Genomic DNA, 14,790 nt, shown 5'->3' with positions numbered 1-14,790 from the left:
TTTGCTGAGCTATCCTGGTAAACCATATTTTGTATGTTATCACAATTTGTGATTGGAGGAAATGTCTTAGTGGGACAGGACTTTAGAGCTTGTGTTTAGTTTCCTCTAGTCACTTTTGATTTTGGTCCTTTGCCTTTGATTTTTGATTTTCCCTTTGGCTATAGTAAACGGTAGCAATAGTTATAGCTATCTGCCATGGTGTAAGAAGGCCTGTGAGTTCTAATGAATCATTTTACCTGGGGATGGTTTTAGGAACCCGGATACATAAAGCATAATAACAAATCCTATAAAGTCCCATGATTCTTATTATCAAGTAAGTAGTCAATGTTCAGAGTTCCTTGATTGTCTCTTTAAAAATACACCTAGAGGAGCTGGTGCATGCCTGTAATTCCAGCACTTGAGAGGCAGAGGCAGAAGGTCAGTCTGGGCTACATAGCGAGTTCACCCGCAGGGAATCCCTGTCTTAAACAAAAACACATACACCCAATATAAATAAAGAAACCATAAAACTTTGTTCATGTTCTCTATTTCCATTCTGAGTATCTAATTTTTGACAAACTTTGGAAAATGGAGACATTTTTGCTATTGAAGCATGCTTTTTAACTATGTCATTTTAAAACTGTACAGAATAATTACAATGTCACGATGTCAAAACATAACTTTCACATTACAGCTGAAAAAGAATTACATCTAAAATAGTTTTCTGTCTCACATGGCCTTAAGAATATTAAGGATGAAGTTGAATTCACAACTTTATCATTAGAAAAGGTTTAAAATCTGTTTTAACCTCTTCATTTTGTAGGTTGAGAAAAATGTTGGCTACTTTTTTGACCAAGTCAAGAAACAATAATTGTCTATAAATTGGTTTTTAAACACCAAATGTTGGCCTGGAGACTTCTAGGTTTGACCATTAAAGTAGGATTGAAATAGAGGAAGAAGAGTAGAACCATGAACACGACTTTATATTTGTCAACTAGAATTATTTCTATTTAATAGTGACAAAATACTAATAACTGATACTTACTTTACCCGGTACTGTTTTAAGCACTTCAAAACTCTTCCAGTTTTAGCTCTTAATACCACTATATGAGGGCTAGTTACCATTAGGTAAGAATTACAGATGAGAAATAGTCGCAGAGGTTTAATAACTTTTCCAAGGATACACAGTAAATCAGGAATCTAAACCTAGGCAGGCTGAAAACAGGATGTATTTTGTGTGAAGACACAAGGATAATAAAGAGGTTCAAAATCTGGTCGTGTGAGATGAAGGAACTTCACTAAAAACAATGTTTTGATTAGAGAAGATGTTTGAAGGTGTCAGGGACATTTAGATTGCCAAATATTAGGTCTGTCGTAGAGCACATATATAGATACCTTCATGGATGGAACTCAATAAATTCTTAAAGTTTATCTTTGATCCACTATTGGGTATCTTCTCTTCCCTATATCAGAACTGTATGAAGACAGAATGGCTTTCCTTAAGGTTAAAAATGTCCCCAGTGCTTACTGTTTGAGCAGAGGCTGATTGTTTGGAAGCTTCGTTAAAGGAAATTGAGACACTGATGGGTTAACTGGATCAAATAGTCTCTGAGGCCCTCTGCCTGTCTTGAAATTTCCCCCTTCCCAAATTAACAAAAACTTAGCTACTTGATTAAATTGGGTAATTTAAAATCCCATACAGGATTCATATCTATTTATTCTAAATGAGTTAAGTGTATTGTGAGAGTTCTAGGGTTGCATAGTCCTTATTTGATTTGGAAGAACCAAAACTAGCTACTGGTGCGGCTTTCCAGCTTCAAGCCCATTTTCATTTTGAGCAGTGCACTCTCGTTGATCAAGAGTTTTCTCCCCTTGGTTCTTGTCTTGTTAAATGCTATCATACTAGGGTATAATATTTAACTATTCTCATGTTCCTGTTGAACGGGAGGTTTTCAAACTTGAACATACATTTGAATCACTGACAGCATTTGTAAAAGTAGATTACTGGACTTCATTTCTAGAGTTTCTGACTCAGGCCCAAAGTGGAGCCTTCGAATGTACATTTCTAGTACATCTCCAGATGGTGCTGGTATGTGCCCTGGCTTCAAACTCACAGTCCTCCTCCTGCCTCCACCTCCTGAGTAGCTAGGATTACAGGTATGTGTCATCATAGCCAGCCGGTGGTTGGTCTTTGAACACAGAATGTACACTTTTCCTGCCATTCTGTAAACCACAAAGAGAGTCACATCTCCAAGGTCTAGTGGGGGTGGGGAGAGGGTTCATGTTCACACTTACAGTAACCAACCCGTTACTATCATGGTACAGGTAAGAATCCAACATGATCCACATCTCTATTTAAGGACCTTGAAATCTCTTTTACTTTTTCTCCCAAATTACCAGCTCTGAAAATTAGATTTTTCTATATGTTGCATATAATTTTAGTCATCTTTGGCATTGATTATAAGCTGTGTTGTGTCATCCTTTCTCTTTCCTCAGATACCCAGAAAGTGGTACACTAGAAATGAATGTGAAGGATCTTCGACCACGAGCTAGAACTATTTTGAAATGGAATGAACTAAATGTCGGTGATACACTAATGGTTAATTTCAATGAAGAAAATCCAGGAAAAAGAGGATTTTCGTATGATGCAGAAATTACCACATTGAAGACAATCTCAAGGACCAAAAAAGAACTTCGTGTGAAAATTTTCCTGGGGTAGGATTCTCTTCACTGACTTTAGTTATTGAATTCAGGAATAAAATTTTTAGATATAAAACACATGTTTCTGATTTAAAAAGATGGAGTTTATGAAAGAAGGAAAGTTTCATATTCTGGAAGAATATTTTTACAAATTTTATTAAGAATGGCTTAAATCTTTGTTTTCTGTAGGGTTAGAAATGTTTGGGAGAATCTTGGTAATATCTGAGTATCTTAGAGAAATCCTTACATTTATCACAGGAATGTTAAAGATGAAACAAAGTAATACACAAATCTTCATTCTCCTAGAATGAAGATTCTCACTCTAGAGATGATCTGCTCTCACTCTTTTGAAAGTATGTTCCTTTCCTAATAAACTTCACTAGCATTTTCACTAATATGTATACATAATAATATAAATAATGGTATATATTGCATATAATATATATGATAACATATATATACACACACAGAAAATCATTTTAGTAGCTATGTTGATATAAGAGCAGCAGCAATAGCAATAGCTATCTGTAACTTAATGAAGAGAATTCAAAATGCAAAAAGTCATCTGAAATACCAAATCACTCACATGTTTATCTTGCTAGTTCTTTAAGAAATTCTCTTAGGTGATAAAAGCACTAGACATTGTTTCACAGTTAGCTCTTATACCTGGCAAATTATTATACCACCTGTCTGCTTCTTCTGAATAGCTTATTGGCTGAATAATCACTAATTTACAATTTTTAAAAGATAATCTTTTAAACTTTCTCTTTATTGTAAATAATGTTTAAATGATCTTCTATATGCATTTCATGCATTTCTGTAGCTCAATTACAGACTTCAAACAACTTAAAATTCTGATATGGATACAAACCATGAAGTAAAAGAGAAAGCAACTAAATAAATTGACTGTAGAGAGCCTTGTAATGTGCTTGAGTGCAGGAAACATAAAACAGCACGTGCATGCAATAGGACCTAACAATACTCACTGTGCTAGAAAGTTTTCCCAAGTGATCATGAGGTAGAGTGGAGTACTGTGACTTTGGAGATTAGAACTAAGATTGGGTAGATATAATGGATAGGCAAATACTGGCTCATTATGTGGTAGCTATCCTAATAGTAAAACACTATCCTGCAAATTTTTGTGTTCCCCATCATTTGAGTTTTTACTAGAAGTATTAGGAACACAAGAGCCAAAAAAGAAGCTAGTATGGCTTGAGGATGGAAAGTTTTTTCATGATTAACAATTTTTCCCTAAAACAAAAGCACTGAAAGCTGTAGAATAGTAAGGAGTAGCAGGAGAAAGGGTAAGGAAGAGTAATAGAGGGGTTAGACTGATTAAAGTACAATATATTTACTGGTGAAATACCATAGTGAAACTCATCCTTTGAACAATGTATATACACCCAAATAATGAAGGACAGGAATGTAAAACAGGTCCTGTTAGAGGGTAGGTAATGGTGGTAGTGAGAAATGGAAAGGATAAAGGAAGGTGAATATAGTCGATATATTTTATATACTTCTATGAAGAGCAAACATTGAAACCTGTTGAAATCATTTTAAGTAGGGTGGAGTGGGGTGAAGGAGAATAATGGTGGGGTTGAACTTAACCTAGGTACAATGTAAGCGTATATGAAAATGTCACAATGAAACCCCCTGTACAAATAATACATGCTAAATAAAAAGTGTTTAAAAATAATCCCTTTTCAATGGCTAAAGTTAAAATTAAAAAAAAGTCCTGTCACAATAAGGAATGGATATATAATTAGGGCTAAGGTGTATGCGCATTCTGTTGCTGGTAGTTTAGGGTTGTTATGAAAAGTGCTGCCATGACATTCTTGTAGCTGTGCCCTGTCACATTTGTGCATTAGTTATTCCAGGATTCATCATGTCTAGAGTGAAATTTCTAGTTACAAAACCTGTGCATCTATAGCTTTAGTCAATAGGACCAAACATTTAAGTGATTGTACCAGGTTAAACTTCTGCAACAGTGCAAGAGTTCCCATTGTGCTGCACTCACATTCACACTTAATTTGTCAGATGTGGGTTTCTGCTAATCAAGTGAGTCTGTAATAAAATCGTATCTGTTTTTGTCCTTGATTTGCATTTCCTTAACTAGAGGAGTTGAGAAAATTTTTGTGTTTAATTGACAAGTTGTGAGAACCAAGTTCCAAACTTTGGTGCCTTTTTGTTGCTGTTATTTTTTGTTGTTATTTGGGTAGTCTATCTTGGTTTTTAGGAATTCTAATTATGGAGACTAGCATTTCAGTCATCTGTGGCAAAAGTATCTTTTCTATCTCTGGCCTATCTTTTCTCTGTAGGATGTTTGTATAGTAGTTTTCTTTATATTAATGTAGATAAGGTTTGGAAAGTTGAAGTAACTTTTTGTCCTTTCATGTGTACTTTCTCTGTCTTGCTTAAGAAATTTCCAGAGATCATAAACATACTCTTACTATCTAGGCCATTCTATTTTATTCTGTAGGTGGGTCTTAAATGTTCTTAGTGTCTTGTGTGTACTGACATATAGGAATATAAGTAATCTTTAATCTTAGATGGGGTAGCTTTAGAAGGTTTATTTTAATTTACATGTAGATTGTTTTGAAATATGTACTATTATATCATCCTTCAATTAATTTTGTTTTGTCTGTTTTGATTTCTTCCTCTTCTCCCTATTTACCAGCTGAGTTCTTTAGTGCATTGTTGAAAAGAGGTAGTGATAGGTATATTATTTCTTTTCCTGCTGTAAGAGAATTTTCAAAATTTCATTAGTAACTGCAGTGTTTGATACAGACGTTTTGTATATTTGCTTTCCTAGATTTGGTTTGTCAGTATTTTCTATAGCATTGTGTTAGTAAAACTTGAGTATAACTTTTCCTATCTACTTGTCCTGAATGACATATTCTTTTCCTATTTTATGGTAGTGTTTTATGTTTGGTAAACTCCTTGGCAAAGTCCTATAGGGCTGTTTTCTTTATGGGATAGTTTTGTGATGATTGATTCAGTTTCTATAATGATCATATGACTTCATTTTTTCCCCCCATTTCTTGACCTAGAGTTAAATTTTCTGGTAATTTGTCTGCTATATCTATATTTTAAGGTATTTGTTAGCCACATCTTTTTTAATGCATACAATGTCTATTGTGCTATTTCTTTTTCTTTCTGAATTTAGTTTGTGACTTTTTGGTCATTCTCACCAGAGGTTTATTAGTTTTGTTAGACTTTTGGAAAGAATTAATCTTCAGCTAAATTTAATCTTTTCCTGTATTGAAGGTGCAGAGGAAGAAACAAATAGAGGACATGAGATTTAATCTGTCCTGGAGCGTTAATAAGGGAACTTGAAATTTCTTCCTGCTTGTTTCTAATTCTTTTTTTCTTTTTGAGCGGGATGGTAGTATTGGGGTTTGAACTTGGAGCCTTGTACTTGGTAGGCAAGCACTCTGCCACTCCATCCACACCCCCAGCCCTTTGGCTTTAGATTATTTATTACCATCTGCCATGGAGTTAAAAATTGAGAAGAAACTAATAAGTAGAATCCAAATTGAGTAGGACAAAGAAAATAGAGACAAGGAAAACAGGGTTCACTTACAGCAGGGTAAGAGAGTACACTTCAGAAAATAAATTTCCATAGCTTCTTTTTTTTAAGAGACAGGGTCTTACTTTGTATCCCAGGCCATCCTGGAACTCATGATCCTTCTGCCTCAATCTCGAGAGTGCTGGGATTTCAGGCATGTACTGCCATGCCCAGCTTAAAAATCACTTTTGAGGTATAGCTTGCATACAGTAACATACTCCACCCTTTGTGTGCAGGGATTACCACACCCACAGATTTAGCCAACCTCAGATCAAAAATATTAAAAAATAGTTCATCTGTACTGATAAGTAGACCATTTTTCTTGTCATTGTTCCCTAATCAGTGCAGATAACAACTATTCACTTAACATGTAAATGATATTAAACATTGTAAGTCATCTAAAGAAGATATATAGGAGAATGTTTCATAGGTTGTATGCAAATAAAAACTTCAAAGTTTTTTATTTTATATAGGATATCTGCGCATCTGTGGATTCTGCTATTAGAGGGGATATCCTAGGACCAATCCTCTGTAGATACTAAACTATGACTATATTTATTTTAAGTGTATATTTCTGTGAACATGAAGAAATAGATGTATCAGTGCCACCATTGTGTTCAAGAACATTTTCATCATCCCAGAGTTCCCATGGGCTCCATTATAGTCATTACCACAATCCTCATTGGCTCCACTGACCCTACTTTCTATCTCTTATAAGCCAGAGTTTTGAATTCTTCACCAAAAAAAAAAAAGAAGAAGAAGAAATAGGGTTAGGTACTCCAGATCAGGAACAGAAAATTTACAAGATGAACCTGAGACATCTTGTCATATAAATAACAAGGAAATCTGCAAATACTGCTAAATTTTTTCAGAAGGATTTGGGAGTAAACTAGAAGCTCCCATTAGCCACAAATGAGACAGTTTGAATATTGAGAAGGAAAATAGCTATAGTAGATTGAAACAAAAGAAGTTCTTTAAATCTACAAGTTCATATCAATACAAAAATGTACTAGTCACTTATAGAAGATGTTGGAAAACTATTCTTTTAAAAAATGCCAAAGAAGCATTTTACCTACCTGTGATAAAAGCTATACCACTGGGTCACCAAGTAATTGAAAGATGTTTTACTTTAAAGCATCTCATAGTTTTTTCCCCAGCAAATGCTAGAACTAGAATTACCAGTGTTTTCTAGGATCCAGTGCATTAATAAATCCAAGCATTGAGCATTAGTGGCTACTGTCATGACAGGAAAATAAATAATTAAATAGATGCTCCCTGATGGAAATAGACCTATGAAATAGTCTTGGAAGAAAATGAACCTAAATGTAATTAAGTGCCTTCAATGCAAGGGTTACAGTCCTCTCACCTTCCCTGTGAAGAGCCAGAGAGTAAATAGTTTGGCTTTTGGGGGCCATAATAGCATTAAACCAGCCACAGATAATATACAATCAAGTTGCCCACAGCTAGATTCCAGTAAAAGTTTATTTACAAAAACAGGCAGTGAACCAAGATTTCTCTGCTTTTACTTCAGCTCCAATTGTCAATTTATAGGAAGTACAAAAACAGTTTAAATTATACTTTGGGAATGCAAGTAGCAAAATCCAGACTGTGAGAAAATCTATTGGACAAATGGTTACGGCACTTTAAGAAACTGCAAGGAAGTAAAGATGGTGTGAGAATTTATAGATTGTAGGCTTTTAAAAATACAGACATAATTATACCATATGCTTAGGGAGGTAGACAGGTGATGAGGCTCAAGAAAATTAAGATAACTAATAACTCTTGAGAGGTTATAAAGAAATTGTCAGTTGGGAAGGAGGCATGGTCAAGGACTTCTAGGTAATTGACAGTTCTATCTTCTGTCACGGCTAGTGATTTACAGGGAGATATACACCTTCAAACTGGTTAAGATATACATTTGTCTATGTACAAATGTCCATTCTACGTTTGTTACATTTGACATTAAAAATTTTAAAAGAAAGGGTAAAGGGTAGAAAATGTCTTCCAAGCAAAGAATGCTAACCAAACAGAAGTAGCCTTGATGTTGATGTAGAATGCATTATTAAGATAAAAAGCAGTATTTCATAAAATGATTTAGGATTCTTAAATTTGTTTATACCTAATAATATATCTTCAGAAATACAAAACAAAAGTTAACAAATTAAAAAGAAAAATGTACAACCCCACCATCATATAGGAAACTTAACTTTGAAGAAACATGCAAATAAGCATAAATTAAAATCCTGGCAAATATGGCTTCCTATTTGGAAGACTTTTTAAAAAAAGAGGCCATCTTTTTGCTCAGAAATTCACTGTGTTTATTGTAAATAAGTCTTTCATTTTAATGGACAGGATAGCATAGTTTTTAAATTTACAAGACAGATTCTCTAAGAGAATTAGAGATTCCAGTTTCTCTAAGTAACGAAGTCCTGAATTTCTTTTTCCTTGATACTACCCTAAAGTTACACCTAACTTTAAGTGCTAACTAATCATAATTGTACTTTTCCTACTATTAGAAACAATAGTTCAGAATAATTGGCATCGCTATAATCTCAATTTGTAAATGGGCAAAATACAATGAGTTTCCAAACTGACTTCTAATCATTATTATTTGCACAAGGTTTAGATTTTCTTGGTAGAAGTTAACCTTTCTTCCTATTTTAAACAGGGGTTCTGAAGGAACATTAAATGACTGCAGGGTAATATTTGTAGATGAAATCTTCAAGGTCGAGAAGCCTGGAGCCCATCCTATTTCATTTGCAGATGGAAAGTTTTTAAGTATGGATTTTTCTTTTGAGCATAGACTGCATGTGTTGTACGTGAGGGAAATTGTTTTTACTGATATCTGAATAACTTGGGAGGAGTATAAAATTGTACACCATACAAATTTGTTTTAAAGGTACCAGAGTAGGAAGAGGGAATACCTTCTAATAGGTTTTTCTGAGTATTGTCAAGTGGCCTTTCAAATGTTTATTAATTGGCATCTTCACCAACAATGGCTAGTTTCTCTATATCTTTATCAATACGGAACATATATCTAATCTAAGAATTAATGCCCAGAGTATTAGCTTGAATCTCTTTAGATAGAATTAAGGATCTATCTAAGTTCTTGTTCTGAGTTTCTCATACTTTTTATGGTTCGTCAAGCCATTGATATTTCAGTAATTTTTTTCAAAGGCACATATAAGCTACAAGAAATACTGAACTATCCCACTTATTAACTGTTCAAGAAATTATGTTTCCCTTGAAATTCTAAGGTATTCTATGATGCTCCAGTGAGTTCTCTACACTGCCCTTGAGTATGCACCATTTAGGAAATTATGTGAGATAATGTTTGCTGGTTATTCCATTTTTCACTGGCATATGCCTTGTCCCTATTCCTAAAACTCTGATTTAGTAAGTCTAGGGTGGGACTCAGCAATTATTCTTTAAGTCTCATACTTAATTATTCCTTTTAGTTCCTTTTTGTTGTTGTTGTTTAAAAAAAAAAGCTATATGGTGTTTCCAAAAATTTTTTTTTGTAAGAAAAGATTTAAGATGCAAGATTTATTTTAACATAAGACTTGCTGTAATTTTGTTCTTAATAGGAAAAAATGACCCTGAATGTGACCTGTGTGGTGGAGATCCAGATAAGAAATGCCATACATGCTCTTGTCATAAATACGGTGAGAAACAGGAACCCAACATGCAGCTTCTGTGTGATGAGTGTAATATGGCTTATCATATTTACTGCCTGAATCCACCTTTGGATGAAGTTCCAGAAGAAGAATACTGGTAGGGTCACCCAAATTTTGTTGTAGTTGTTGTTATTTTATAAAGAATCAAATGTGACATATGTATTTGAACTACCAAAAGTAGATTTCTAAAGATACATAGTGTACGGTTGCATGCTTAAATGTTATAGCCAATGGTTTCTTGGCATTAATATCTTTATTCAATTACATAAAAAATTCTTAGCGACTTCTGGATTCTAGCTTCATCTTTTAAGGCCTATAGTCCCTTCTCCAATATAGAGCCTGAATTCTGAATGTTACTCCTTTGCTTCATAGGCTTTATGTTGCCTTAAAGAACCCTGCATAATACTATTTAATTGCTTCTCTAGCTATTGCTCTCTTTTTTTGGTGGTGGTGGGGAATGGTACTGGGATTTGAACTCATGGCCTCACTTGCCAGTCAGGTACTCTACCACTTGAACCACACCTCTAGCCCTTTTTGCTTTTTTGAATAAGGTCTCATGCCTTTTGTGCAGGGTCAGCCTGGACCGCCATCCTCCTATTTATACATCTCACGGAGCTGGGGGAGCTGGGGGAGCTGGGGTCACAGACACGTACCACGTGCTCAGCTTGTTGGTTGAGATGGCAGTATTCCTAACTTTTTGCCTTAAAAAACTCTTACTCTTTCTTTTCTGGATTTTCACACCTGACTCATTTTCTTCTTAGAAGCATTTTCCTCTTATGCATAGGTTGAAAATGACATTCACCCTTCAGCTTTTCACTTAAATATCATTTCTTCCGATAAGCCTTTATGATGGCCCTTCTCTCCCAACCAACTATGTGTTAGATGCTCCTCTTATGTTCTAAAATAGTGCTTAATAATTACTAAGTATTTAATACATACTAGACTCTGACAAAATGCTTTATATGGAATATTGTATCTAGTTCTATGAAGTTGATAAGTAGAACAAAGCTCCAAGGTCGAGTGTACTTGCCAAGATCTAAACTTCCACATGTAGTGATTGCTACAGAGGACAAAAAAAAAGTGGTTACAAAAGAAACTGGGAAAACGTGCCCGAAGTTATAGTGAACTTTTAATACCATATTAAGGGTTTTTAAAACTATGGGCACATTATACTACCATTAAAGGTTTTTAATTACAAGGTATGATAGTCAAAAATACTGATGGCACAAATGGGTAGCTGGTACCAATGTGAAACACCTCTGTCTTACAAAGATAGAAGAGGAAGGAGGAAGGGATATAGTTTCTTCCTGTCACTTCCTACCACTAACTTGCATGAATTTTGCCACCACTGGGTAACTACCTTTCCTCTGAAGTCTCATAGTTTTCTTCTCGCTTGTTTTAGGGGAGGTTATATTCCTGTTTCTCTAAAAGGCAATGTTGTCCACTTAATGGAAGGGATTTTAATTTATTGTATTTAGTGCTTTCTCAAACATAATTTTCTCAGCCTCACGAAGTGATTTATGTGTGTGTTTTCTCTTCTATATTGCCAAATAAGATATCTCATAATTAGTCAAGATTGACTGACAGATACGTGTCTTCTTTGCTCTAAAGCCCATCTGGAATAGATAATTATGAAATGGAAAATATAGACAAATATAAGACTAATTGAGCAGTGGCCTTTAGATCTTTGTTAGAATACTCTCTTAAGTTCCCAGTTCTCTGTGACACAAGTAGCCGCATCTCATTCTATAGACATATACCTTGGTTTCTGAAAAAGATTTAAGGAACTAGTCAGAGTGGCTTGTGCCTGTAATTCCAGCTGTTCGGGAGGCAGAGTCCAGGAGAATAGCTGTTTGAGGCCAGCCTGGGCACAAAGTTAGCCACACCACATCTCAACAAATAAGCTGGATGTGGTGATGCACTCCTGTGATCCAAACTACGTAGGAGGCTGTAGGTAGGAGGATGACCCGTACCAGGCAAAAAAACTCCATGAGGCCTATCTGAAAAGTAAAGCATAAAAGAGCTGGTTTTATGGCTCAAGTGGCAGAGCACCAGCCTAGCAAGCTTGAAATCCTGAGCTCAAAATCCAGTAGTGCACCCTCATCCTCCAGAAAAAAATTAAGACAACTTACGAGAAAGAACAGACAAGTACAGGAAATGAGCTACAGGTAAGGTTCCTATAAACAAACATCCTTGGTATTCTATATACTTGTTATAATAGTCTTTATTTTTGTTTGTTTATTATTAATTACTGTACTGGGGGTACACTGTGACATTTATAGAATTTCTTACATCATAGTTAAATTCATCCCCTCCATCACTCTCTTTTATATCCCCTCCCCTCATTCCTGGAATAGTTTTAATAGGTCTTATTTTTCCATTTTCATACATGAGTACATAATATTTTTACCATATCCACTCTTCTGCACTCTTTCCTTATAATCTCCTCCCTCCCACTGGTATTCCCCCACCACAGGACCTGTTTTGCCTTCCTGTTCTCTATTTTTTTTGGGGAAAAAAAAAGACAATTTTGTTTGTGTAAGATATCTATACGTAGTTCCACTGTGACATGTGTATTTCTTGAGAATTCTAAAAACCAACATCAGATGTGAAGATGTATCTATTGTACAGTTAAATATTTGATCTGGAAGCATCAATTCTTTCTGCTTTAGTTTTAATGATAAGAATTTCAAGTGAATAATTTCTATTCTCTTATCTTAGATAAGATAAGAGTTTGTGGTTCCATTTGAATCTCATAGTTTTGTCTGGCTTTTGAACTGAACATGAGGATTTATACTAAAATCTTTAAATTCTCTAAAGGAATGACAATTTTTTTTACAGCTGGCCTAATCATGCAAATGTTTTGAAAAGTTTAATCCTTCAGTGTCAACTTAAGCTTTGTAAATAACCTAATCTAGACAGGCCATTATTCTATTACTGTTACAGGCTTTAATGTATTGTCAAATTTGCTTTTAAAGGTATTTTCCTTGCTGTAAAACTGATTCCAGTGAGGTTGTAAAGGCTGGTGAAAAACTCAAGATGAGCAAAAAGAAAGCAAAGATGCCATCATCTAGTACTGAAAGCTGAAGAGACTGGGGCAGGGTAAAGAAGCAGCTTCTGTTTTTTCCTTAGTAGAATTTATAGTATAGAATATTTCCATACTGTAGTAATGGTGTAAAAGATTAAACAATGTTTGTTAATAACAGTGATGCTTAAATTATATCATTAGCTGGGTTTCTACTTCATTTACATCTTATAGGAATTAAAGTTTTTCATTAAGATTTAACATAAATGATTTCTCAAACACCTTATTTTATGATTTACAGGGAATGGCTTGTGTTGGTTGAACGAAAGAATGTACTATTGTTCCTTCTAAGCATTATGGACCTATTCCTGGTATTCCTGTTGGATCGACTTGGAGATTTAGAGTTCAAGTAAGTTTTTATTTACTTATTTAAGAACTTTTGTTTGTTGGATTTTTCAGACACGGTCTCATTACAGAGCCCAAAATGGCCTTGAACTCAATCCTCCTGCCTCAGCCTGTTGAGTGCTTAGATTATAGGTGTGTACTTCCACACCTAGCTCTCAGGCATGTTTTTAAATTGGCTTAGTTGAAAGGGTAAAATTTGGTATAATTAAAATTGAAGCAATGTTAACATCTATTGGTTATAAATCAACTTTCCTAATAGCACGTGGCTTTCAGTTATTAGAATGAAAGTGTTTCTTTGGGGTAAGTATATTTTTCCCCAGAGGTAAACACACAGGAAACATACATCACAAAATTAGGCATCAGCTGTCCTTATTATCACTCTGTTTAACTGTTCTGTTACAGTTACAGTGTTAACATTATTGTTGAGCTTTGTAAACAATTTTTCTTTAGAAAAATTAATATTTAAATATTAAATTTTTTTCTTTAATTCATGTGGTAAATTCTCATTTAATGTCATTGGGTTCTAGACTTCATCATGTGCTTTCTTTGAGGCTAATTCTGAATGCTGATGTACTGGGCAGAAGGAAGTGCCAGCTAATTGAGGAATAAAATATTTTACTTTTTCCCCTTGAAGACTGCTTTGTTGTATATATTCCTAATTTCTTCTTTAGAAAGTTAATTTTATCATGGAAAACTTAATACAAAAGGAAAATAATCTCTTGAGTAGAGCATTTTCTAATTAGAGATATCTAGGATTATGGACTTTAAGAGAGGCTTTAATTTTTATACTGATGGCCCTGGTACATACACTTTTGATAGAATATTAAAATAATGTAGCACATGTATATAACTTCAAAAATTAAGTAGTATTTGATTTGTATTTTTAAAACCCACCCTACTTTTCATCCCCTTTTTCTGTTTTGCAGAGATAAAATTTTATTTCATCTAGATTTACTTTCTTAATTCTAAATAACATGTTTATATGGCCTCCTTTCCTTTGTATTTCACTTTTTTTTTTTTTTTTTTTTTTTGCAGTACCATGGCTTGAATTCAGGGCCTACATCTTGAGCCACTCCACCAGCCCTTTTTGTTTTAGGTATTTTCGAGATAGGGTCTTTTGAACTTTTTTGCCTGGGCTGGCTTCAAACCGTGATCCTCCTGATCTCTACGTCCTTAGTAGCCAGGATTGCAGGCGTGACCCACTGGCATCCTGGCTAATACTTTACTTTTTTTAACTTCCTTCTATGGAATATGAACATTTAGTACTTTATGTCCTCTCATCTTTGCAATAGTTGTGTCATATTTTGGCTAAATTGGTATTCAATGTTTACATTTCTATGACTTTGGATCTAAATGTATAATAAAACACTGCAAATATTTTCATTTACTAAATACTTTTGCATGCTTATTGCCTCGTTCCGAGACTTTAAAAACCC

At 34.5% G+C, this 14,790-nt stretch overlaps 1 protein-coding gene across 5 annotated transcripts in view; it reads left to right on the top strand.

Annotated features, from left to right (window-relative positions):
* LOC141415522 (E3 ubiquitin-protein ligase UHRF2-like) overlaps positions 1 to 14,790 on the top strand; it is a 74,370-nt gene that overhangs the window by 19,283 nt on the left and 40,297 nt on the right. For 4 of the 5 annotated variants that reach the window (XM_074052224.1, XM_074052226.1, XM_074052223.1 and 1 more), the window contains exons 2-6: positions 2,476 to 2,694; positions 8,916 to 9,025; positions 9,835 to 10,021; positions 12,903 to 13,026; positions 13,251 to 13,358. In XM_074052224.1, the coding sequence (XP_073908325.1) occupies positions 2,501 to 2,694; positions 8,916 to 9,025; positions 9,835 to 10,021; positions 12,903 to 13,011 (600 nt within the window). In that variant the 5' untranslated portion in view covers positions 2,476 to 2,500 and the 3' untranslated portion in view covers positions 13,012 to 13,026; positions 13,251 to 13,358. Of the gene's footprint in view, positions 1 to 2,475; positions 2,695 to 8,915; positions 9,026 to 9,834; positions 10,022 to 12,902; positions 13,027 to 13,250; positions 13,359 to 14,389; positions 14,738 to 14,790 lie in introns of those variants that run through there. The other variant, XM_074052222.1, reaches the window with a different exon arrangement.

Source organism: Castor canadensis, chromosome 13 (genome assembly GCF_047511655.1).
Source record: "Castor canadensis chromosome 13, mCasCan1.hap1v2, whole genome shotgun sequence".
Taxonomy (NCBI): Eukaryota; Metazoa; Chordata; class Mammalia; order Rodentia; family Castoridae; genus Castor; species Castor canadensis.
Note: the sequence above shows the minus strand (reverse complement) of the source record. Positions and strands in the feature narration are given on the sequence as shown.